Source organism: Tachyglossus aculeatus, chromosome 5 (assembly GCF_015852505.1).
Source record: "Tachyglossus aculeatus isolate mTacAcu1 chromosome 5, mTacAcu1.pri, whole genome shotgun sequence".
NCBI lineage: Eukaryota > Metazoa > Chordata > Mammalia > Monotremata > Tachyglossidae > Tachyglossus > Tachyglossus aculeatus.
Genome location: NC_052070.1, coordinates 44,613,387 through 44,640,593, shown reverse-complemented (window position 1 = coordinate 44,640,593; position 27,207 = coordinate 44,613,387). Strand labels below are relative to the sequence as shown.

Genomic DNA, 27,207 nt, shown 5'->3' with positions numbered 1-27,207 from the left:
CTCCATTCTGCATCACCTATGCACCTAGATTTGAACCCTTTAAGCTCTTGATACCCACCCCACCGTCACCTCCACAGCACTTGTGTACACGGGCCATCGTTTATTTTACTATCTTTTTCCCCGTCTAGACCGTAAAGTCCTTGTGGGTAGGGAATGTGTCTGCCAATTCTGTTGTTTTGTACCCTCCCAAGTATTTAGTACAGCGCTCTGCACACAGTAAGCACTCAATAAATGCCATTACAGTCTGGAAAGGGAATCTGATTAATCCCAAGCACTCTTTGTCACATCCACCCTTTGACACATATATAGTCAGTTAAATAGTCCATTATTTATCCAGCTGTCATTATGATATATTGTGCTTTATTTGCTTGTATATCCTTATTCTTCCTCCTCCCTCTTTTTATAAATAAGCTGATCTGTCTGCCTGTCTCCTTCATTAGCTTAGATTGTAAACTCATTGTGGGTATGGAACGGGCCTGCCTATTCCGTTGCATTGAGCGCTCCCAATGGCTTAGTGTAGTGCTCTGTGCATAGTAAGCACTCAATAAATGTGATTAACTGGCTTAGCACCTAATTTTAGAATGGTGGCAGGCCTCAAAACTTTACAGCTCTGACTCAGAGGGCCCATTCACTGAGACTTAAAAAGTACAAAAAAGCTTAATTTATAATGAATTTACTTTCCTGGGAAAATGTAACCAGGTAGGGGTATAATGAAACTTTTCAATCCCAGAATAGGAAATGGTGCACCCTTTCATTTTTGTCTAGAGTTTAGAAATAAGAGTTTCCTTAAAATACCATTATTAGTGCCTTTTTTTGTTTCGTTACACCTTGAAATGTCAGTTTTTATGGGGGTGAGAGAGGTTATCCTTCATGAAATATTGAGCCAGTGACTGCTGCTATTCAGATATGATGCAAGGCCCAATCTTACATTGTATTGAACATGATATTTATGAAAAAATAAGCTGCTCATGTCCATTACCTAACCAGTAACACATTAAGCAATTTATTAATTTGATTAAAGGAGGTTTTGCAGAACTGCATATTCCACTCCCTTCCCATCTAGTTTAATTTCAGCAATCAGGAGGAGATAACTCTGAGAGAGCTCATTTTAGCTAGAGAAGTTTTATCCCCTCTTCCTTCTGTCAGTGTTTGGGGCAGGAGAGGAAATGTCACAAAATGTGCAAAAGGAGTAAGAAATTCTGTCCAACTCTCTAGTCATAGTTCAGTGATCAAATTGGCAAATGGTGTCTTGGAAATGGATCTATTATTTGCCAATCATAATCGTTACATTGTTTTTTTCTACATATATGAGAAGCAGCACAGCCTGCTGGAAAGAGCACATGCCTGGAAGTCCGAGGACCTGGGTTCTAATCCCGATTCCGCCTCTTATCTGTTGTGTGACCTATTCAAGTCACTTGGCTTCTCTGTGCCTCAGTTCCCTCGTCTGCAAAGTGGGAGTTCATTACCCGTTCTCCCTTATGTTTCGATGGTGAGCCCCTTGTGGGACCTGATTATCTTCCATCTACCCCAGTGCTTAGTATAGTGTTTGACACATAGTAAGCTCGGAACAGAAGCCAGTTATTTAACATAGTGCTTGAAACATAGTAAACCCTTAAGGAATACCAAAATTATTATTATTTATGTGATCATTTAGCACCCCAAGAGGCACTTAACTCTCTGTGTTAAGAAAGGGAGGAGCCTTCTAGGAAGTTGAGATAGAAAACAGATGGAACACATGCGGCAGAGGAAGAGGTGAAAGGACTTGTTAGGCTGCCCCTTCAGTATTGCTCCAAAGTCCTGGATGAAAGTGAATTTCAGAGAAAGTATGGCCATGTGCTCTCTGCCCCGCTCCGTTAAGTGCTTTTTCTTCATCTCTAGCCCATTCTCTGGAAAATTTTGAACAGAGGTCCCTAAACCACCAGCATCACCATCAACAATAGTCAGTTGTGCAATACTATGGGATTTGTGGTCCCAGGGAACCTCACGGTGCAGTCACCCTGAAAAGCCCCTGCCTTGGCCAGTGCTGTGGACGTGGTCAAAACAGGCATGGCATCGGGAAACGAGCGCGAGCCTGAGTCTACTAATACCTTGGGTCTGGCCCCGGCTCTGTCAGTTGCTTGCTGGCTGACTTCACTTCTCCGTGCCTCAGTTCTCCCATTCTCCCTCCTGCTTAGACTGTGAGCCCCAGGAGGGACAGGGACTTTGTCGAATCTAGTTAACTTGTATCTACCCCAGCACTTAGGATAGTGTTTGACATAGTAAGCACTTAAGAAATATCACAAAAAAACCTTATCTTCAGGCACTGCATCACGCAGTATTTAGACAGAATCGTATAGTCTGGACCCTATTCCCACAACAGTGTGTTTCCCAAAAATGCATGGTGAAAACGTGAGGCGTTCAAGAACTGACTTTTTGTTGTCACCTGCTTAGTGTGAAGCAATGAGCCTGGGAACATGCCAGAAAGTAAGGTGGCGGAAAACAATCCGACAGACCACAGCCAGCCCCCCTTTTCATTTTTTTTGTGGTATTGTTAAGCACTTAACTATGTGCCAGGCACTGTATTAAGTAAGCTAATCAGGTTGGATGCAGTCCATGCCCCACATGGGGCTCACAGTCTCGGTCCCCATTTTACAGATGAGGTAACTGAGGCACAAAGAAGTTAAAGGGCTTGTCTTGGGTCGAATAACAGACTAGTGACAGAGCTGGGATTAGAACCCAGCTCCTCTATCTCCCAGGCCCATGTTCTATCCACTAAGCCCAGCTGCTTCTCACTTTGTACTTCCCAAGCGCTTAGTACAGTGCTCTGCACACAGTAAGCGCTCAGTAAATACGATTGATTGATTGATTTAAAAGCCCTCCACAATTAACTCCCCAAGCCCAAGTCACGTCAGCCACTTGTAGCACTCACATGTGTATTTACACCCTCCCAAGCACTTATAGCAGTACGTACGTGCATTGTACGGGCAATGTATTTAATTGCTCAATTCGTAAATAGTTGTATGCCTGTCTCCCCATTAGTGAAAGCTAGTGAATCCATTTGGATCCTTTTTTTCATTTACAACTTCGTCTCTCCCGTCAACAGATCATATTTATTGAGTGTTTACTGTGCGGGAAGCACTGTACCAAGCGCGTGGGAGAGTACAGTATAACAAAACTGGTAGACATGTACCCTTCCCACAGTGAGCTTACAGTCTGGAGGGGAGCCTAGTCTCTCCCATTGAATGCAAGGTTCTTCAAGGCTGGGGCAGAATCTTGTTTCTGTTCTCCCTCCTCATATCAGACAGATAATTGCTCTCCCCGACTTCAAAACCTTAATGAAGGCACAGTTCCTTCAAGGAGCCTTCCCTGACTAACCTCTTCTCTCTTCTTCTCCCACTCCCTTCTGCAGTGATCTTACTTGCTCCTTCATTCGTCCTCCCTCCCATCCCCACAGCACATATCTGTATATATCTGTAACTTATTTATCGATCGATTATTTATATTAATATCTGTTTCCCCCTCTAGATTGAGAGCTGCTTGTGGGCAGGAATGTGTCTGTTGCTATATTGTACTCTCCCAAGCGCTTAGTATAGCGTTTTGCACACAGGCGTCAATGATAATAATTAATAATTATGGTATTTGTTAAGCGCTTACTATGTGCCAAGCACTGTTCTAAGCACTGGGGTAGATGCAAGGTAATTAGGTAATCCCACGTGGGGCTCACCGTCTTAATCCCCATTTCACAGATGAGGTAAGTGAAGTGGATTGCCCAAGGTTACACAGCAGATGAGTGGCAGAGCCGGGATTAGAACTCACCTCCTGTGACCCCCCCAAGCCTGTGCTCTTGCCACTAAGCCACGCTGCTTCTCTTCGATTGAATGAATGAATGAATACTTCCCTTCAAGTGCTTAGTAGAGGACCCTGCACGCAGTAGGGGCTAATTAAATACTACTCGGTGATTGGTGAGGGTCTTTCAGTTCGGTGGTTTTGAGGAGTGGAGTGATGTGATCCAGTTGGTGCCCATGAGAGATGATTCATGCTGCAGCATTGAAGAGAGACTGCAGCAGGCCGAGGCTAGCACGGAGGCTGTCGCACTAACCCAGGGTTGAAGGGATGGGAGTTTTACTAGGACAGGGTTGTGCAAATGGAGGGAAATGAGTAGGTCGGAGAAATAGCACTGGGGTAAAAATGGCCAAGTGGGTGACGGATCGGAAGTTGTTGGAAAATAAAAAATGGGTGACACCAAGGTGGTGAGGGTTGAGAAGAGGAAGAATAAGGTTTTGAAGAGAAGACCCTCTCTGCCTCTCTGATTTGAAAACAGGAGAAATGCCACACTGAAACCGGCCCTGGGTTTATCGTGGTTATCTGTTATTGTGGCTGTTGGGCATCTTTGTCTGCTGTGCGGAGCTCTGTTTTATGCACTTGGGGAGCATGCAGAAGTTTAAGATGTGATCCCTGTCCTCTTCGGACCTTCAGTTGAAATCAGGAAGGCAAGCAGACATAAATTGACAAGAGTAATAGCTCAAAGAGCCGGAGAGTAGCCATAAACGTAGGTGATGAATAAATCATCTAGTCCAGAATTCTGTCTCCATCAAAAGCAACAAGATACTTGGAAATACCGTGATCACTACCTTCCTTGATATTGATCCCTGACATAGAAGCTGCTTGGCCAAGTGGAAGGAGCACAGGCCCTGGGAGGCAAAGGACTTGGGTTCTAATCCCAGGTCTGCCACTTGTCAGCTGTATGACCTTGGGTAAACTCCTTAATTTCTGTGCCTCAGTTACCTCATCTGTAAAATGGGGGTTAAGACTGTGAGCCCCAATGTGGAACATGGAGTGTGTCCAACCTGATTAACGTTTATCTACCCCTGTGCTCAGCACACAGTGCTCCCTGGCACATAGTAAGCACTAAAGTACCATTTGTACACACCTTCTAATTTTCATTATTTTCGGCTTACTAACCCGTTATGGCCATCTTCCTTGAATTTATCCAGACCCTTCTTGAACTCACTGATATCACATCCTTGAACCCGCTGGCCTTGTTTTAGGACAACCAAGTCCTAGAAAGTTTACCATCACTCCATCTTGATTTTCAAAATGCAATAAAATGGCTTTTTTATTTCCAATTGTCTTTGAATGGGAAAAACTTTCAGTCCTGGCACCTGTGAAATAAATGGTTTCCAGAAGACACTCCTTGGAAGAGGTTAAGGTTCATTAGAAATTAAGGGAAAATGCAACAGTTTCGAGTTTTATCCCCTTTTCCCCTTGAAATACATTTTTGGCCTTGAGGGTTTTTCTTCTTCTGGACTCTTGTCCAGACACTGGTGGTTCCAGAGTACAGCCAGGGCCCAGATCCAGCGCCAGATCCTGTCCTGTAGCCCAAGATACTGACATCCTGCCTCCTCTGGCAGGTTGTCAGCGACCCAAAAATACACTTCTGTTCTTACCATTTTGGTCCTGGGTAATGCGAAGCTGTTCCCAAATGCCAGCAGCGCAGACTCGAGTCAGGCCGGTTTTCTTGGGGTGCGGCTACAGCACCTGTGACAGACCACAGAGAGTCCAAACGTGTGCTCACGTGTAAGCAGTGTTGCAGAGAAGCAGGAGAGGCTGGCAAGATAGATGCTGTAGGCTTCCTGTGTTTACAGTAATTCTAATTTGGGAGCATCTCCTGTTTTCTGTGGGGCAGCGAGAGGAGAGTTTCTGATCTACCTCCTTTCCTGCTCTTCCCTGGCCACGCCGCCCCTCTCCCCCCACCGGCTCTCCCACAGCGTGAAAGGCTCATCCCCAAACCATTTTTCCTCTTGTCTTTGGGTCTCACTTCACAAAATGTTCCATCCTTCTTCTTGGTTGGAAATAGTTCCTTAATTTATTTAACCTTCAAGCCCTGTTGGAATTGAAGGGGAGCGAATGTGTGCTCTGCCAAGGGGTGGCCTGCCGCCTTCACCACAGACCGGGGAAAAACGTTCTTGCCTGTTTTATGGGGTGCATCATAGTGACCAGAAGAAAAATGGTGATTGCGATGACGCTTCCCCTCCACAGAGTGAAGAGCAGTCTGGGACGAAGAAGGGGGAGCCACTCCTTGGGGGATACAGAAGTGGAAATGTCGGGTTTTGTAGTATCTGTCTTGGACGTTTGAATGTGGAAATGGAACCGTGTCCTTGTGCTAAAACTTGAACTTCAGTGCACGGCACTTCAGCCCGAATGGGTATATCCTCTCTTCATGCCACGCAGCCTCTGTCTGGGCATCCAGGTTTGATTTACTTCCAATAACTTAGCTACAGAATAATGATGATGACGATGATAATTGTATTTGTTAAGCACTTACTTACTGGGTGCCAAGCACTTTTCTAAGCACTGGGGTAGATACAGGCTAATCAGGGTGGGTTCAGTCCATGTCCCATATGGGGCTCACAGTCTCCCCATTTTACAGGTGAGGGAATTGAGACACAGTGAAGTGACTTGCCCAAGGGCACACCGTAGACAAGTGTCGGAGCCCAGATTAGGACCCAGGCCTTTCTGACTCCCAAGCCCCTGCTCTATCCACTAAACCATGCTGCTTCCCTACAGAAGGAGCCAATGTCTCTGGCTGTTTTCCATTCAAGCTCGAGCCCGTGCCGAGACCCAAGCTTCCCTTCCTTTTCCCCCACCTGGTAACCTTGTATCCCATCAAAATGCAATTGCTATTGATGTACATAATTGATCACTTTATTAACCTGTGCAAAAAGCCTTATTAAAGTAATAAAGCATAACTTCATTATAGTCTGTATTTAGAAGAGCTAAATGTGCTGGAGTGTGGCTGACAGTTTCCCATTTCAGGACTGATCCTGATGATGATAATGTTTAAATAGCATTGATCGTCCTCTAATTGAATTTCTTTTCTTCTCGCAGGCCTCTCCCGAAGAGCTCAAAGCTGCCTACCGCAGGCTGTGCATGCTGTACCATCCAGACAAGCACCGAGACCCCGAGCTCAAATCGCAAGCCGAGCAGCTGTTTAACCTTGTTCACCAGGCTTATGAAGGTCAGTTGAGGGCTCGGTTTTTGTCGAACCTGCCCCAGCAGTCTTTTATAATTCCTGAATTAGGGAGTCTAGAGAAAGAGAGTCCTCTGTGCTGTTTCAAGGTGATGGCTAGTTTCGCACTTATTACCGACTGACTTGGGGGGAAAAAAAAGCAGTCTCTGGCTTTGGAAATCATTACCGGTCCAGTAAGAGAGGACCGAGCAGGAGATCGTGTTGGGAATCTTGGGGGAGCGGGGAAGGGGAGTTTATGAATTTGAGAAGCAGCCTGGCCCAGTGGATAGAGCGTGGACCTGGGTTCTAATGCTGGCTCTGCCACCTGTCTGCTCTGCCACGTGTCTTCTGTGTTCCTTTGGACAAGTCACTTCTCCGAACCTCAGTTCCCTCATCTGCAAAATGGGGATTAAGACTGTGAGTCCAATGTGGGACAGGGATTGTGCCCAACCCGATAATCTTGTATCTACCCCAGACTTAGAACGGTGCCTGGCACAGAGTAAGTGTTTAACAAATACCGCAGTTATTATTGTTATTATTATGCTTTCGAGTTGGGTTCCACTGTTTCCTTCCAAGGGGAACCCCAGAGCCAAAGGGTTTGGACCAGGGGGCGTCCCACCATCTCCCCTACAAACGAAGTGATTGAGGATCACCTTGGTTAAGAAGAAACCCCGGAACGCAGCTCAAACTACTTTGTTCCACGGAGCACACTCAGTCAGCCCACTGGGGTCAAAATTACAGCTCAAGAACCCGGAGAGGAAATCCAACTAGCCAACTCTGACCCTCATACACCAGTCCCGGCAGCAAGCGTTTGTTGTGTAGAGTTGACATATGTTGATGTATTTAGTCAGAACGAGGATGTAGCCCTCTCGAATGAATTGGCCGTAATTCATGCCAGGAGCCGTTCAGTGCATCGGGAGAGGCGTTTTCCTAAAATTAGCCAGGCTGAAAATTCCAAAATGGGTTATTCTCGGAAATGAAGCGTTTTTCAGTGCGCAAATAAAAGCTTATCTTGTATCTTAGTTCACAGTTTTGCCTTAAAATGAGGTCTCAGTGACCAGCACAAGTTCAGAGCAGGGTGGGAGATAGATTGGCCTATCCAAGACAATGAAATCTTATCAGCTGGCGCTCTCCAGGCTGAGGCGGATGTTCCAAGTCCAGCGATTTCAGGGATTTGATGGCAGCCACTTCCCTCTGATTATGTTCTTGTTATCTGGGTGGCTGGATTCATTTTACAGTTGTGTGAATTATTGATACAGTTTGCGAGCAGCCTTTTGGAGATTTGAGGAGGAGTAGGTGAAACATAAAAGAGTTAGGAAAATAACCCGCCTCGCTCCTGGAGAACTGCTGCAGCAGCAACTTGCCGGCCAGCAGTTTAGCCTAAAGGGAGAAGAAAGAAAGAGAGATAACGTATAAAGGATTCCTTATTAAATCCCTGAGATTAGAGGGAGAAAGTGTGGCTCCCTGTTCCGACCGGTCAGCGTTTCTTTCCTCACCCCCACCCCAATTAGATTTAACGTGGCCAAAATCATTTGCATCTCTCTTAATTGGGCTCCCAAAATGTACGGGAAGCCTCTGGGAGTAGCTGAAGGCCTGGAGGAAAGGTCGTGGCCGGTCGTTGCCAGCGAAATGGAAATCTGGATTATCTCTGGAGCCCACTCCCTTGGCCCAAAGTGCACTATAGTCAAACTCTTTGAATTCATCAAAACCAAGTTGGAAACAGACTCTTTCTGTGGTCGTGTCACAACCGTAAACTTAGTAGTAATTAATCATAAGACTAATAACTGTGGTATTTGTTAAGCGCTTACTACGTGCCATCCACTGTACTGAGTGCTAGGGTGGATACAAGCAGATTAGGTGGGACATGGTCCCTGTCCCATATGGGATTCACGGTCTCAAGCCCCATTTTACAGATGAAGTAACTGAGGCACAGAGAGATGAAGTGGCGTGCCCAAGGTGACACAGCAGACAAGCGGCGGGGCCAGGATTAGAACCCATGACCTTTTGGCTCCCTGGCCTGTGCTCTATAATAATAATAATATAAAAGGATGTAAAAGGATGAAATAATAATAATGGCATTTATTAAGCGCTTACTATGTGCAAAGCACTGTTCTAAGCGCTGGGGAGGTTACAGGGTGATCAGGTTCTCCCACGGGGGGCTTACAGTCTTAATCCTATCCTCTATGCTCTGCTGCTGCCACGGGAGCCTTCATTCTCGTCATTATTATTATTAGTACTGTTAAGCGCTTACTATGTGTCGTACACCGTTCTAAGTGCCGAGATCGATCGGGTCGGACACGGTCCCTTTCCCACATGGGGCTCACAGTCTAAGTAGGGGCTCTGACTTACTGGCTTTCAAAATGATTTTCAAAGTGAGTGCTAGGGATTCACCCCGTAAGCGCTCAATAAATACCGTTGACTGACTGAGGAAATTGAACAGATCCCACTAGGGCTCTGGTTAAAGACCGGTCATTAGGGGTGGGATTTCCCTAGTACCTTATCTAATCCTCGGGTTTAAATCCTCGTGGGAAGCTTCCTGCTCTCTGGCCACGAAGGTATATCCAAGTTGTCAATGGAGCCCACTTACAACCGGGAACCGATTTCAGGTTTGGGAAAATCTGGTTCAGTAAGTCATTTTTCCTTTCATAATTCTAGGCCGCCCACAAACTCTCCCCTGAAATGTGCTCTGTGCCTCCTTAATGCTGTGGTTTGGTATATTAAGCCAAACCCAGGCACACTTCTGCTCTGTTTCTGCTGTACCACTGACTCACACACCCTTTCTCCACCCACCTCCTTCCCTCAGGCAAGTCACACCTCCCTTCTCCGGGCCTCCAGTTCCTCATCTGTAAAATGGGGTTGGTGTATTACAAGGAAGATCTAATAATAGTAGGGAAGCGTTTTATGAGTTCAGGGTAGTTATTCAGCTGCCAGAGAGTTAAAAAAGGGGTACAGCCCAAAAAAGTTGTTTTCTCGGGGAATCTGAGGCCGGCTGAACCGGTTTCCTTTGAACGGACCTTTTCGGTAGAAAAAGAAAAAGGATGAAATAGAAGAGGAAAGAAAGGCCAGCCACCGACATCTCCTCTTGGAAAACACAAAGTAATAGTAGCTACACTGAATGGACTGTGGTGAATTTCTGGGTTGATCAGGGGAAAACCTAAGCCACAGTCTCCCTATGTTTTCCCATCCATCGCTGTTGTGGTTCCAAACGATGCCCTACCCTTTGGGTGATGGGGATATTGCTCTGCATACAGTAAGCACTCAATAATTACGATTGCATGAATGAATATACACCTATTTTTTTTTTCTTGGCAAATTGATATTTACAGGAGATACTTTGATACATAATTTATTGACTTAATAATTTAAACCAATAGATTAATGTACTCCAGAGTATCTCCTGTGAATCTATATTAGAGAGTGTGTGTGTATGTGTGTGTGCGTGCACGCACCCGCACACATGTTTTGCCTACCTATTGGAAGGGAAAATAAAACTTAAGAGATTTTATCGTCTCCTTTTGTGCCTTTCTGGTCCATCAGTTAAATATGGATTTGGGATGGATTTTGCTTATTAAAAATGTATGTTCAAATGTATTAGGAAAAGCAGTTCCTGCCTATGTGTGGAGCCCACTATTCAGAGCTGAACAGCTCAGTTCCTCCAAGATACTAAAGCAACAATTTAGCTTTTGGTCTCAGACTCCAAGAGAACTAACCCCTCCCTACGTTCTTGTGTGCAGAGCAGTTGCACCTGCAAGAGCTGTTAGCTATTTTGTCTGCAAAATGAGATTCAAGAGCCCAGTTGTGTGATAGGTTTTTCCTTCTCCACAGACTGGAATGCCCATACAAAAAAAATCTTCTCCTAGTACAATCGATTCTGCTCCAAGGCATGGTTTCTTTTCTTGACGAATTCCGGGTGGAGACTTACACTTTCAGCAATGCCATACCCTAGCACACAACTGTTTCTTCCAGTATTTCATCTTCTCCTATCTAGATTAATGCCCATTGTCAGAAGGATGTTCCCCACCCAAAATACAAAGTGAAATCATACTGGTAGAACTGACAGTTTAGATGACAGCGTTCACATGGCCATTCATTATTGTCCTTCGTGCCGAAAGGGATATTTAAGGGTAAGGAATGTATATGGCCCTCTGCTTGCTTTCTCAAATCGTATTTTTAATTCTTCTGCTTCTGCAGATGTCAAATCCCTTGGACCCAAGGTTGAACTCAACCCCTCATCTTAACAGTGTGGCACTCTGATTATCTCTTTATTGACCTCTAATCCCCAAAGATCTCCCTGCATATTTGCACCAAAACTCAGTGACTTGTGTACAGATTATTGAGCTAGGCACTCATATGTTTTAATAATAATAATTGTGGTATTTAAGAGCTTACTATGTGCCAGGCACTGTACTAAGCACTTGGGTGAGTACAAGTAAATCAGGTTGAACACAGTCCCTATCCCGCATGGGGTTCACAGTCTTAATATCCATTTTACAGATGTGGTATCTGAGGCACAGAGAAGTGAAGTGACTTGCCCAAGTCCACACAAAAGACAAGTGGTGGTGCCCGGATTAAAACCCATGACCTTCATACTCCCAGGCCCATCTGTCTTCCGAGTTCATTGTCATCCCCTCCTCAAAAATCTCCAGTGGCTACCAATCAACCTACGCATCAGGCAAAAAGTCCTCACTCTCGGCTTCTAGGCTGTCCGTCACCTCGCCCCCTCCTACCTCACCTCCCTTCTTTCCTTCTACAGCCCAGCCGCACCCTCTGCTCCTCTGCCGCTAACCTCCTCACTGTGCCTCGTTCTCGCCTGTCCCGCCGTCGACTCCCGGCCTACGTCCTCCCCCGGCCTGGAATGCCCTCCCTCCCAACATCCGCCAAGCTAGCTCTCTTTCTCCCTTCAAAGCCCTACTGAGAGCTCACCTCCTCCAGGAGGCCTTCCCAGACTGAGCCCCCTCCTTCCTCTCCCCCTCCCCATCCCCCCCACCCTACCTCCTTCCCCTCCCCACAGCACCTGTATATATGTTTGTACAGATTTGTTACTCTATTTTACTTGTACATATTTGCTATTCTATTTATTTTATTTTGTTAATATGTTTTGTTTTGTTATCTGTCTCCCCCTTCTAGACTGTGAGCCCGCTGATGGGTAGGGACCGTCTGTATACGTTGCCAACTTGTACTTCCCAAGTGCTTAGTACATTGCTCTGCACACAGGAAGCGCTCAATAAATACGATTGAATGAATGAATGAATAGGGTCTGCAGATCCATTCATTTCTTCCAAGGGCCCATTGCTGGTGAAGCTAGACAGTGGAAATGTGGGTGTTTGGGGTTTGGGTCAAGTGGAAAGTCATTAGGGGAGAGGTTTGACCTCTGCAAACAACTCCACAGACCTCCCTGTCTCACAAGCCTATAACCAAGGCGTTATCCTCAACTCGTTTGTCTCGTGAAACCCACGTAGTCAATCTGTCACCAAATCCTGTCAGTTCTACGTTTCCAACATCGCTAAAATCCGTCCTTTCCACTCCTTTCAAGCGGCTACTATTCCTATCCAAACACTGATCCTATCCCACCACGACTACTGCAACAGCCTCCTTGCTGATATCCCTGCACTTTCCCCACTCTTTCCATATTTCACTCTGCTGCCTGGATCCTTTTTCTAAAAAAAAAAAAAAATTAGTCCATTCCTCAAAAACCTCCAGTGGTTTCCCACCCACTTGCACATCAAATAGAAATTCATTACCACCAGCTTTAAAACAGTCAGCTCTTCGCCTCCTATCTTACCTTGCTACAACCCAACCTGCACAATTTACTCTAACACCAACCTACTCACTGTATCTCGAGTTCTTCTGTCTCACCGGTTTCCCCTGGCCCATATCCTCCTTTTGCCCTGGAACTCCCACCCCCATCGTATGTGACGGTGCACCACTCTCCCCACTTTCAAAGCCTTATTAAAATCACTCCTCCTTCAAGAAGCCTTCCCTGATTAAGCCCTCATCTCTCTTACTCTCTCTCCCGTCTGTGACACCTATGCTCTTGGGTTTGTGTGCTTTAAGCACTTAATAGTCAACCCAATCCCAGCCCCACAGCACTTATGTACAGATCCACAATTTATTTTAATCCACAATTTATTTTAATGTCTGTCTCCCCCTCTAGAGTGTAAGCTCTGGGTGGTCAGTTGTCTAGCTACTCTGTTGTATTGATCTCCCAGGCACTTAGTTCAGTGTTGTTTACACAGTAAGCATTCAGTAAATACCATTCATTGATTGATTGCTGGAAAACTTTTACCTCTGTACTCAACCCTTCAAGAGCCAATACCCAATCCAATAAAAAGCAGAATCAGCAGGACCTTGTAGGTTGATATGAGGGGACTGGTCAAATAGACCACCCCCCATCCCCTACCCCCCCTCAGTCCTTCCCCCAAGACTGTAAACTCGTTATCGGTGGGGAACCTGTCCTCTAATTCTATTGTGCTGAGCTCTCCCAAGTGCTCAGTGCAGTGCTTGCCACATAGTCACTGTTCGGTAAATACCAGTGATTGATTGATAGGAGGAAACACGACTGTCCTTAGCAGCTCCTGAAATAATGTGTTCAGGCCTCATTTAGTATTCAGATGTTTCAGTGTACTATCACCTCACCCATGTGAGGTAAGGAGAGGTGGCTCTCATTATCTCCATTTTACAGACAGGTTAAGTGATGTGACCTTGGTCACACAGCAGGCCAGAGGCTGAACTGGGACCACAACCTAGATTTCAGACCTGAGCTCACCAAAAAAAGGAAGGAAAAAAAATCACAAAATGAGGCGGAGAGCATTTCTGGGTAGTGGGGTGGGGGCTGGGGGCGGTCAGCGTGTGTTAGGAGGGAAGATTGGTTTGGGGAGAGGGAGGCGGGACATTTACCGTTATGTCAGTTTTAAAGCATGGGTTGAAAATGGAGTTTTGCACTTTGTGAACATGTTTGATTTTAATTTGCAGTGCTCAGTGACCCCCAGACCAGGGCCATCTACGATATATATGGGAGGAGGGGCCTGGAAATGGAAGGATGGGAGGTAAGAAAGTTTTCATACCTTATGTTTTAGCAATGCTGTTAAAAACAGAAAACCTATTATCGAATTTGGACAGATTCTTGAAGAAAAAAGGCATTCGTTTGAAGAAACTCAAGTCCAGTAAACCCCCCACCCTTCATCCTTGTTAAGAGCTTTTGCAGTAGAGGGAGCCAGGTCCGCAATGGGCCAAATCTTATTAAAGAGGTTGTCTAATGCTTATTTCGAAGAACAGAGCTGTGGTCGGGGCTTTCAGAAGCCTCCGCATGGGGTGTTGTCATGAAAAACAATCGCTGTATTTGAGCGATTATTCAGTGTCTTGTGAGCTTCCTGGTTCCTGGACCCGAGTTCTAATTCCACTCCACCACTTGTCTGCTGTGTGACCTTGAGCAAGTCATTTCACTTCTCTGTCCCTCAGTTACCTCATCTGTGAAACTACTGTGAGCCCCATGGACAGTGTTCAACCTGATTAGCCTGTATTTACCGCAGGGCTTAGTACGGTGCCCAGCTCATAATAGGCACTTAACAAATACCACAATTATTATTATTATTATTATTATTATTATTCCTCATAAGATGTTCTGCACACAGTAAGCGCTCAATAAATATGATTGAATGAATATTCCTTTGGCCTGGGGCTGCCTTGAGAGAGTGAAGGATCTCTCTCTTCTCTCCCTCTGATTTTTCCATTTGGGGTTGTAAAGAAGGCAGAGGGTCTGCCCCTGCCTTTGATATCATGAAAGCTGCCTCCCTCTGACAGGTGAAGCTGCAGAAAGGGGGAAGGAAAGGGGCACCTCTAGCTTCTGCCTTCATTTCCATCCCTGCTTAATAGCAACCTGCCGAACTTCGGGCAGCAGCAGACTCCCGGGCCAGCACCAAGTTCAGTCTTAGGCATTCAGACCGTCTGAGCCACAAAAGTTTCCCGATTCCCACAACGCCCCTCCCAGCCGAAAGTATAAAGGATTAGGCATTCACTAGAAGCCTTTTTATGCCTAATATACCCCAGCAAGGGAAAGTGTTTCAGGATGCATTTTGTAGAATGCAGGTTTTTTGGGTGGTTGGTTTTTTTTAATGATACTTGTTAAGCGCTTAATATATGCCAAACACTGTTCTAAACGCTGGGGTAAGTACAAGTTAATTAGGTTGGGCACAGTCTCTGTCCCGCTTGTGGCTCACAGTTTAAGTAGGAGGGAGAACGGGTATCCCCATTTTACAGTTGAGGACACTGAGGCACAGCAGAGTTGTCTGCTGTGTGACTTTGGGCAAGCCACTTCTCTATTCTTCAGTTACCTTATCTGTAAAATGAGGATTAAAACTGTGAGCCCCACGTGCAACAACCTGAGAGTTGTCTGCTGTGTGACCTTGAGCAAGCCACTTAACTTCTCTATGCCTCAGTTACCTTATCTGTAAAATGGGGATTAAAACTGTGAGCCCCACGTGCAACAACCTGAGAGCTGTCTGCTGTGTGACCTTGGGCAAGCCACTTAACTTCTGTATGCCTCTGTTACCTTATCTGTAAAATGAGGATTAAAACTGTGAGCCCCACGTGCAACAACCTGAGTACCCTGTATCCACCCCAGTGCTCAGAACAGTGCTTGGCACATAGTAAGCACTTAACAAATACCATAATTATTATTATTATTAAGTGGCCTGCCCAAGGTCACACAACAAGCAATTGGCAGAACCGGAATTAGAACCCAGGTCCTTCTGACTCCGGGACCCATGCTCTCTCCTCTAGGCTGTACTGCTTCTGTAGGACGAGGTTTCCTCCTGGAAGCATTCTGGGTCCCAGAGGGCTGACGGTTCCCCGGCCTGCCCATGCAGGTCAGATTTGGCAGAGGTTTGATGCCAATCTGCCAGACTTCCCACTTCACGGAAGATCGGTCGGGGGTTGGGGAGAGGTGGTGAAAGAAGCTCGCAAAGTCTCCCATTACTGCCCATGCCTATAAGAGTAGAAGGTTCCCATCCTAACGAAGATTCCCAGCAAACACTATAAAACCACGGAGCTCGTCACAGGTGGCGAGCGCACTGTAGAATTAGCCTTGGAATATTTATCCTCCATCCCACTTGAGGGAGAAAGCGGAGAGGACCAGTCAGATCCTCTCCTCTCCCAGTCGGATCTTGGTATTTCATATTGATGATCCGCCCTGGGACCGTGCCGGCATTTCCAGATAAAAATGCCTGCAGCGTAGAGCACATGAAGATCCCTCCCCAGGTATTTGCGGCGAGATGCAGTGGAGCTTAACATACTCTAGATAAATTGAACCCATTACTTAAACTGTAAAGGAAGAGCCTAACTACCCGAGCTCACTTGACGGAGCCGGCATCTACAGCCTTCAAGGAATTCCTGCAGCTGGATGAATTGTTTAATATGAGGACTATCCCACTCTAGTAATAGCTTGCGCTCCATGGAGGCAGCTGCATTCCCTTCATGCTGTGGCTGATATTTTAAGCGCTATTAGCTTTTTCAGCTGCTCCCACTTCCCCCGCTGCTGCCACCATCACCACCTCCGTAGTGGGGTATCTATTTCCCAAATGTTTCGCTGGGTAAGCAGGTGGGTAGCCCAGGTGCTGATCGAGCCCTAAATGCCTCAAGGCCCTGCCTTCTGGGAATCTCAAAGCCCAGCTCTTCGTCATGTTTCCGTAGGGCCGTGTCCGCCCCCGAGCAGGTATTATTGTGCCCATTTCCCGGGAGACGGCGGAAGGCCCGATCTGACCTTTTCAAGATCACCCACGTCACCGAGAGAAGAACCCAAGAGGCTTAATGCCCTTTTGCAACCCTTGGGTGACAGGTGCCCTTTATTTTTTTATTCTTCCTGAGAATTTCTAATGCCCTGCCCTGCCGGTTGGCCTCATGCATACAGCCATTTCCCTCAATCCCACTGCCTTGAATCCTCAAGTCGGTCTCTTGGAGTCACTGAGGTCATCTGCTCTGAAGAACTGAAGGCAGCCGCCCTGGAGTATGGGGTGGGGTGAAAAGCGGGGGCGGGCTCTCTTAAGAGGGCAAGTGGAGTGGGTCTTCGGAGTGGCTTCAACAAACCAGTCGGGTCAGAGAAGCTTATAATTCGTTTTTTTTCAGCCCCTTCCAAAACCATTGGTTCTCTTTACTTCCTCCCAGGAGCACTTCAGTCCTTTGGAGGAGATGGGTGAGGCCGACAGTCCAGCCCAAACAGTTGTCCGACTTGGCCCCCCAAGGCCATTCATTCAACTGAGAAGCAGCGTGGCTCAGTGGAAAGAGCACGGGCTTTGGAGTCAGAGGTCATGGGTTCAAATCCCAGCTCCGCCAATTGTCAGCTGTGTGACTTTGGGCAAGTCACTTCTCTGTGTCTCCGTTCCCTCGTCTGTAAAATGGGGGTTAAGACTGTGAGCCCCCCGTGGGACAACCTGATGACCCTGTAACCTCCCCAGCGCTTAGAACAGTGCTTTGCATATAGTAAGCACTTAATAAATGCCATAATAATAATAATAATAACCATATTTATTGAGCGCTAACTGTGTCCAAAGCACTGTACTAAACACTCGGGACAGTACAAGATAACAGACACATTCCTGCCCACAGTGAGTTCACATGTAGAAGGGGAGGCAGACATTAATATAAATAAATACACCAATAGATAAATAAATTACAGATATATACATATGTGCCATGGGGATGGGAGGGAGGATGAATGAAGGAGCTAGGAAGAGTGGCTCAGAAGGGAGTGGGAGAAGAGGAGAGGTGGGCCTAGTCAGGGAAGGCCAGAAACCTGTGGAGTAGTTGTCCCCGTTACCCCCATGGTGTCAGAGCCTGCCTCTGGGAGCACCGCTCCCGGGACTCCACTTAAGCAGGAGGAGCCGGCCTTAGTCCAGTTTAACTTAATCGGGGGTAAATTTTCTACCCAAAAACCTTCGCTTTAATCAGCCCCGTGATGCCTCGTGGGCCGAAGTCAGTAGTTGCTGCAATGCAGCATAATGGGTAACTGGAATCCTACCGGGAAGTCATCTCCAGAAAGGCCCCCGTGCTTCTCCACCCTCCCGGCTGGGTTTTCCCTGTCAGGATGGGATCCCGGAGTAGGGGCCGGAAACTCGCGGGGCTCTGTTCTCGACCCCGGCCCTGAAAGTGACGGGTGGAAACCAGTTTGGCATGGCGTGTGCTAGAGTCTGGTTGTCTAGAGGTTATTACTTTAGGAAACTCCAGGAACAAGTGACTTGGTTTCATCCCACTCTTCCCAGTTATGGACCTTCCTTGTTTAGGGCGTAAATAGCGAGAGTGTGGGATCTAGTTGGCCCGTGGGAGCGGGGATTGAAACCCCAGTCTGCATGTAAATGATTGAAAACACCCCTTTTCCCATCTCCTGTGCTCTAGAGGGGGCAGCCATTTTAACCTTGCAGTTAGCCCTGCAGGATGTGTCTGGAATTGGTAACTTGCTTTATAATCTGACGACCAGAAATGGAATGAACTGACACCTCTGGAACCTTTTTCTCTTCAGCATGTCACCAAGCATGTCAGAGAGAAAGTAATTTAGAGCCATTAATTCAAGCTTGCAAAGGTTAAGCAGCTAGGATTCTCGACAACAAATCTTACCCTCCTCCGGCCTCTGTGGAGCCTGTCACTCGCCCGGCTCGCGCAACCCTGCAGAGCTTAGATGAGTCTTAACCCCTAAATTATTTCCAACAAATCTGTGTGTGTCTGTGTGCCTGTATTGCCTGTAGGCACATGCAAGGTTTGGGTCATGCCCTAAATCAGGATCGGGGTTCATTATGAAACTTTATACCCCCACCTGTGATTTTGGTAGTGGCCCGTAGAGCACAGGAAGGGTGAAACTGTTTTTCCTAAGGTGAGGCGGAGCAGGTTGCCAGCCATAGACCTCAAGGCTAGTGCTGGTCCTTCTCCATCCCTGAGCGCACCACCCACCCGCCCCCTCGGCAGCGAATTAGTGCCGGGTCATCAGTACCCATCCAGGTGAGATTAGTATCTGCACAAAACTACTGGTTCAGTAGCTTAAGGGTCAGGGAGAATTTAAAAGCCACACCTCTGACATTATTAGAATTCTGCTTCGTGCCCTTCAAGGTTAAACCATAAACAGTTGATTATTTACATAGCTCTCAGCTTCCTTTTTCTTTTTCCCTCTTCCTCCCCTCCTGCACCCTCCCCTCCCCTGGTGTGGAGATGGGGAGGTGTTGAGACAGTAATGGTAACTTTGAAAAACTGCACCTGGCTGGCATATAGTTCAAGCCACAGCTACTTTGAGAAAGTGAAACGGCTATAAATAGGAAAGCTCGTCCTTGATGATCCGTGAGCTGAACGGACGGTGGAATATGAAAGCCTTGCCGTATCAGTTAAATATAATCTTAGCCATGTCTTTTGTGAGGTCGTGGGGCTAAGGGAGTAATCACAGAGACTCTTTTTGATTTTTAATTTATTCTCTGGGTGATGATTTAAGCAATCCTGTCAATTTGAAGCTGTCTTGCCAGTAACTACTCTCCAGTAGTGATTTGGATTAGACCACTGGTAAAGTATGCGGCGTCCATTGATTTGTGTGAGAGAGTAAATTTTGATAATTATTTTTCACGCTATTTTAAAGTACTGTGACCTTTTAAGAATTCTAGAGGGAAGGTTTTTCTCCCTTTCTGAAAAGCTGGCCTAAAATCGTGGTTTCCAAAGTAATTGAGCAACAAAGTTTATTTTCAAGACACAAGTATAGCCCATACAGGACCTGATCTGCAGCCTTCTTCATCTGAAACGGCCAGGTCATTTTGGGGGAGATTACCACATTTGGCCTTTAAGTAGAGGTTTGACAAACAGTTGGGTTGGTCCTGATTTTGGTCTTTTACTGAGAGAAAATGAAGGAGAGGAGGCAGTTACTCTCCTCCACCCTTCAAAGCCTTCTTGAAGGCCCACCTCCTCCAAGAGGCCTTCCCTGTCTACGCCCTCCTTTCCTCTTTGCCCACTCCCTTCTGCGTCGCCCTGACTTGCTCCCGTTATTAATCCTCCCTCCCAGCCCCAAAGCACTTAATGTACCTATCTGTAATTTATTTTTCATTTTAGTTTATGCTAAGGTATAGACCGTAAGCTCGTTGTGGGCACGGAATGTATCTGTTTATTCTTGTATTGTACTCTGCCAAATGCTTAGTACAGTGTTCTGCACACAGTTAGTGCTCAATAAATACAATTGGCCGACTAACCATTCCACCGTTAGATTGTAAGCTCCTTGATCCCGGGAACCAAATCCTTTCCTCTTGTTCTGTAAGTCTAGTTCATTGCTCTGCACACAGTAGGTACTCAGAAAATCATGGTGGATTTGTTGGATGAATGAAATGAATGTTCATTCATTCATTTGCTCATTCGAACTTAGATACTATTTTTAAAATTCCCCACCTCCCTCATCTCTCCTCCTCTCTTATTCTTCATCCCTGCACACAGTAAGCTCTCAATGAATACGATTGAATGAATGAATCTCTTCTCACCTATTCGAAGTCACCTTTAGGATGATGTGCTAAATAAGGTGAAGACTGAAATCATTTTCTCCCCCCACCCGTCCCCAGTTTATCAATATTGGAATGTTCCACCCATTAAACTGAATGTAAACATCCTTTGTGTAGCACCCAAGTCCCCTTTGGTGTGTGCACAGAACCTGTAATTCTAAAAGACGCAGCGACAGATGAAGCTAGCACCCAGATCCACTCGCTGCCGCGGGAGTGGGTCCCTTGAATTAAAGAATGGATCTTAATTGTTAAGTTCATTAACGCGTGCAAGCAGCTCAGGCAGATCACTAATTATTGCCACTAGCACTCTAGCAGAGGCTGTGGTACACACAAAGAGCCTCCTGGGTTTTGATTCTGGGGTTTAATGTTTAGTTGTCTAAGATTCATTAAGAAATTTTTCATGATTAGATTTGGGTCCAGCTCCTGTGGTCTGAATTGGATGAGGCTTTTGCTCAAGAGATAAGTTACCGAGGAGGTGAAGGAAAGACAAAGGGGAATTTTTATCTCTAGAATATGGGGGAAATCCTGGGCTTCGATGCTTTTGAAGTTCCGTAGGGTGGCAGCCTGGTTTAGTGACCAAAGACCAGGGTGAGCATTCATCCATTCAATCATATTCAGCACTGACTGTGTGCAAAGCACTCTTCTGAGCATTTGGGAGAGTACAGTATAACAATAAACAGACACATTCTCTGCCCACAGTAGGCTCCCAGTCTAGAAGGGGAGTGTTGGGAGAGCAGGGGAGGAGGAGGAGGGTCTGTCTGCACATCCAGTTTCTTGACCTGATGCCTGCAGGCTTACAGTGTGGCATCTGGGCAGGTCAGGGGGGCTCTCGGCCCAATTCTGGGATGGAAATTGGAAAACAGCAATGCCAGCCTCCTCCCCACTTCTCAGGGGACGTGTCGAGCCGAGCTTTGTCTCTGGAGCGACGCGAGGAACCACTCGTGACAGTGGGGTGCTCAGCAGCTGGACGCAGGGAATGACACATGGAGGCAGGTGGCTTGGGAAAATGCCACCCTGTCCCAGGTGCTCTGAAAGCAGCAGTTTGGAACCGCCCGGTTCCCATCTGGGGCCAGCGTTCTTGACGGATATCAACTCTCTCCCCGCTCCTCCTCTGTTCACATCCAGACTCAAACCAGAAGGAAGAGTTCTGAGATGTGGGTGTGGGTGGTAGAAAACAGCACTGGTGATTTAAAAAAAGAGTGAGATAATGCCTGTGCCATACTAATGGCGGGGCAGTTTGAGTTTTGGGGTGACTGGCAGGATGTCCCCACCCCTGGTGGCTACTGGTGATTTGTCTTCCCAATTTATGTTCCCTCCACATCTCCCCCGTGATAACTTCTCTTCCTCCGCTCTGTGGGCAGGTTGTGGAAAGGAGGCGAACCCCAGCTGAAATTAGAGAGGAATTTGAGCGGCTGCAGAGAGAGAGAGAAGAGAGGAGGCTGCAGCAGCGAACGAATCCCAAGGTAAGCCGGAGCCCAGCCCCGCCGCGCTGAACGGCGCCGTCAACCAGAAACGTCCTGGAAGGACTTAGCACCCGTGGGTGGATCTGCAGTCCTCTGGGTGGTGGGGGTTGTTTTGGAAAACCGACGACTTCATCTGACGCTGCCAAAGTGAGCGGGACATGCTTTAGCGTGCAGAGTTGGTGAAGCATCCTTATCACTGGGAAGCAGGCCTGCCACAGCCTTCCCCGCAGATCCTGAGGACGGCAGAGATACTGTCCCTTGGGGGGGCCGAGGAAACAACCAAGACAGGAACGCTTGGCGGTGCTTCACCGGAAGGTCTCTCTCCCAACCGAGGCCTGTTTCCTCGGCCTGAGAAGTTCAGCCCCGGGGCCGAGTCAGGGGGCCTTTAAGATTGAGCAGAGGGACTGGGGCGCCTGGAAGTCAGTAGGTCGTGGGTTTTAATCCCTGTTCTACCACTTGTCTGCCCTGTGACCTTGGGTGAGTCACTTCTCTCAGCCTTAGTTTCCTCATTTATAAAATAATAATAATAATAATGGCATTTGTTAAGCGCTTGCTATGTGCAAAACACTGTTCTAAGCACTGGGGAGGAAACAAGGTGATCAGGTTGTCCCATGTGGGGCTCACAGTCTTCATCCCCATTTTCCAGATGAGGGAACTGAGGCCCAGAGAAGTGAAGTGACTTGCCCAAGGTCACACAGCTGACAAGTGGCGGAGCCGGGATTAGAACCCATGACCTCTGACTCCCAAGCCCGGGCTCTTTCCACTGAGCCACGCCGTGAGCCCCACGTGAGACAGGGACTGTGTCCAACCCGAGTTGCTTGTATCCACTCCAGCGCTTAGTACAGTGCCTGGCAAGTAGTGAGCACTTAACAAATACCACAGTTATTATTATTATTAAGTGGTGGAGCTGCATAAATCCTCCAGTTGCATCATTAGAATCCACTAAAGGGAAACCTTCCCCCAAAATGACTGGGGAAGCTGATCATGAGGATTTTTTCCCAGTCATATCCCAGGCCCGGCCCGTCTTTCAGATCACCGAGGCAGAGTTATTTAAACAACCTCTCGCCACCAGAGAGTATCGCCTTTGTCTCCTCTCTAGCCTCATGACCATACATGTGTTTCAATGTGTTCAAGATGTCCCTGGCCCTGGGGGACTGATGAAAAAGTATCCCAAGGGAAGGCAACAGGGTTCAGGGGGAATTGCCAAATGAAGACCAGGCCATCCAACGGAGAAGAAGCAAACATTCACAAGCACTGTGGCCTAGTGTATGAGAGCACAGGCCTGGGGGTCAGAAGGACCTGGGTTCTAATCCTGGCTCCGCCACCTCTCTGCTATGTGACCTTGGGCAAGCTACTTCACTTCTCTGGGCCTCAGTTACCTTATCTGTAAAATGGGGATTAAGGCTGGGAGCCCCATGTGGGATGGACTGTGCCCAACCCAATTTGCTTGTAGCCACCCCAGTGCTAAGAACAGTGCCTGGCACATAGTAAGCACTGAACAAATGCCCTGATTATTATTAGTATTATTGTGATCATTATCCTCGAACTCCTTGAAATTTCCCTTTCATATGGCCAGTGACTGTGCGGCAAGAGCCGTTGGTAGGAAAATCGGAGCTCCGGGCTACTTATCTTGAAATCTTCCAGAGAAAAATGAATTGTGCTGGCACTGCCACTGGGCTTGATTGGTTAGCTACAAACCAAGCATTCCAGATCCCTATCAGACCCCCAGTGTAATTAGAACTGGAGACGTTGTTTGCTATTAAATTTGGAGGCTTTAGCCAAATATGTCCTCAAAACCTGCTGCTTTGTGAAGCCTCGAGGGTCAACAAAGCATGCAGAGGTCCTTCTCTCTGTTCAGGATTCTGGTTTTTGTAGGTATCTGTGATTTCTTCTTCCCTTGACCCCATCCCCACCTCTCTCAGCTGCTGCTCGAGCGGTCCATTCAGGAGTCCAGCATTCAGTCCTCTTAGGCAGGTGCCGGGGAGAGAATCGAAGAGAATGGATCTGTGTTGGCGGGAGGGGGTCTCCTAAAGCCTTTAGGTGAATCACATCCCAGGGGCCAGAGACAATGGGGCCCCTCATCGTGTCTCCTAAAGAGCCCTTGGGCACCTGGCGTCGGACAGGTGAGCTCATGCTACCTAACTTCTTGGCTAAGGGCTTGGGCCGAGGCCAGGGTCGGGGTAGTGAGCTAAGATTATAGCCACCCCGCTCGGTGTTCAGAATCTGCCTGTTGTCAGCCGACGGTGTGGAAGGCAAGATTGGGACGCCAGTGGGAGTATCTCTCCGCTCCTTTGGGCTTCGCGGTTTTGTCCGGGAGCCTTGCTGCATCGCGAGCAGCGAAAAGGAAAGAGCTGCATTGTAATCCTGTGCCTCTATGTCCTGTGATAAAATTAGCCATCTGGGTGTTTACAGCAATGGCTTATTGGAATTCTATGGAAATGTGTCTTTGGGCCATGTTCCTGTGGAATGAGAGAGCCCAGCTGTGATCATTTCATACAAGAGCTCAAGTTATTTTAAAATTTCCAACATTTTACTACTTCCATAAAGTGCCTTCAAATAAATAAAACATTTTCTAACCAGAAATGTTGAGTGATAACCAGATGTCGGCTGTGCGGCCCTTTTTTTTTTTGTTTTTTCTTTTTAAACTTCTTTTATTCAGTTTTAGAGTTTTGTTTTTGAGACGGGCTAATGGGTTTGGAAAGTTCTGATCCTTGTGGGGGGGTAATATCCCACCCTGGGAGCAGGCAACTGAGAAAGCATTCAGCCTTTGCTGATTATGAGCATGTCTTTGAACTGCTATTGTATGGTCCCAGGTACTCTGGTAAGGCCACGTTGGTGTTGGGTGGGTTCTGGAGCTGTCAAAAATGTTACCTAGAGGAGCATGGTGGCCTAGTGGAAAGAGCAAGGGCCTGGGACTCGGAGGAACTGGGTTCTAATCCCAGCTCCACCCCGTGCCTGCTGTGTGATCTTGAGCAAGTCACTTGACGTCTCTATGCCCCAGTTACCTCATCCGTAGAATGGGAATTCAGTACTTGTTCTCCTTCCTAATTCGATTGTGAACCCTGGGTGGGAGAGGGACCGTGTCCAACCAGATTATCTGGTATAGTCCCCAGAGTTTTAAGAAGTGCTTGACAAATAGTAAGCGTTTAACGAATACCACCAGTTCCACACTGCTGCCAACCCCAATTAACCAGTAGTATTTATTGAGTACTTTTTGAATGGCCATCAATGTACAAAGCACTTGGGAGAGTGCAGCAGATTCAAGACATGCCGTCCCTGCCCTCGAGGAGCTTACTGACTACCCCAGCCCTACTTCTGGGAAATGCTGCAACCCAGTCAAGCCCTGCTCGGGGGCTTGGGAGGAGATGGGCAGTGGGGGCAAACATGCCGATCTGGCATGGAGCTATTGGCTGATTAGGCTGTAATTGCTTCCCTCCTTGACCCCAGAGCAGAGCTTGTTTCTGGCGGGGGTCTCCAGAAGCTGAAGGAGACACTTGGGCTGGTTGCGGGGCTCCAGAGAGCACAGCGCCTGAAGTCTCACAGTTTGGTTGAGGGTTATTTCTCCCACCACGTTTTTTCTCCCGTGCCCAGTGGCATCTTTCTCTGTGGGAGCTCCTGCTAGATTCCAGTCCTGTTTGTGTAACCAGGTTCCCCCGGATGGATTAATCGTCATACTCAAATAAACTTGGTTCTCCCATTATGCATTCTGGAGAGAGCACTGTAAAGGACATTAGGGAATGTCTTCCGGCACCGTGCGTCTGTCTGGGTACGATATGATGTGATGTTAGAATTAAGTATCACGCACCTTCACACAGTGCCGCTCAAGGGTAGGGTATCGAAATCCGAGTTTTTGTAACACAGGAATCATCGAGAACATCGCCCCGCATCGCCCTGCGTGTTCTTACCGAGTAGGTGCTTCTGGGTGCTCCTGCTTAGTTCTTCAACTCCCTTCTGGGTCGTCCTGACTTGCTCCCTTTATTCATCCCCCACAGCACTGATATATGTATCTGTAATTGATTTATTTATATTTAATATGATGATGATAATGATGATGGCATTTGTTAAGCGCTCACTATATGCCAAGCACTGTTAATATCAGTCTTCCTCCTCTAGACTGTAAGTTCATTGTGGGCAGGGAATGTGTCTGTTATATTGTGCTCTCCCAAGTGCTTAGTACAGTGCTCTGCGCACAGTAAGCACTCAATAAATAGGATTGACTGACCAACTAGTCGTTAATAATAATAATAATAATGGTGGTATTTGTTAAGCGCTTACTATGTGCCAAGCACTGTTCTAAGCACTGGGGTAGATACAAGGTAATCAGGTTGTCCCGTGTGGGGGTCCCGGTCTTAATCCCCATTTTACAGATGAGGGGACTGAGGCCCAGAGAGGTGAAGTGACTTGCCCAAAGTCCCACAGCAGACAAGTGGCAGAGTCGGGATTAGAACCCATGACCTCTGGCTTCCAAGCCCCTGCTCTTTCCACTAAGTCACGCTGCTTCTAAGTTGGCACTGACTTGAGCACAGGAGGTATCACTTTGGGGCTAAGAAAGAAGGACTGGACAGGGGAAGAGGGGAAGAGCGAGAGTTTTGCTTGCCGTGGGTTCAAGCAGAACCCGTCTGCAACCAACCAGCCATCTTGCCAGCCTTCTTTCTAAGTGAATGCTTCCTTTGTAACATGTTCATTCCTTCATTCAGTCGTATGTATTGAGCACTTACTGTGTGCAAAGCACTCTAAACGCTTGGGAGAGTACAGTACAACAACAGACACATTCCTTGCACACAATGAGCTCACAGTCTAGAGGGGGAGACAGATATTAAAATACTTAAGAAATTAGAAATTTCTTAAGAAGTTAGAAATTTAGGCCTTCCCAGACTGAGCCCCTTCCTTCCTCTCCCCCTCGCCCCCCTCTCCATCCCCCCATCTTACCTCCTTCCCTTCCCCACAGCACCTGTATATACGTATATATGCTTGTACATATTTATTACTCTATTTATTTTACTTGTACATATCTATTCTATTTTATTTTGTTAGTATGTTTGGTGGTGTTCTCTGTCTCCCCCTTTTAGATGTGAGCCCACTGTTGGGTAGGGACTGTCTCTATATGTTGCCAACTTGTACTTCCCAAGCGCTTAGTACAGTGCTCTGCACACAGTAAGCACTCAATAAATACGATTGATTGATTGATTGATTGATTAAATAAATAACAGATATGCATATGTGCTGTGGAGCTACAGCATTAATGTAGCAT

At 47.0% G+C, this 27,207-nt stretch overlaps 1 protein-coding gene across 1 annotated transcript in view; it reads left to right on the top strand.

The window, feature by feature from the left end:
- Window positions 1–27,207, top strand: part of DNAJC11 (DnaJ heat shock protein family (Hsp40) member C11) — a 75,854-nt gene that overhangs the window by 20,848 nt on the left and 27,799 nt on the right. Inside the window, exons 2-4 of the mRNA XM_038747189.1 lie at window positions 6,868–6,997; window positions 13,961–14,034; window positions 21,855–21,956. Coding sequence (XP_038603117.1) covers window positions 6,868–6,997; window positions 13,961–14,034; window positions 21,855–21,956 — 306 coding nt within the window. The remainder of the gene's footprint in view (window positions 1–6,867; window positions 6,998–13,960; window positions 14,035–21,854; window positions 21,957–27,207) is intronic.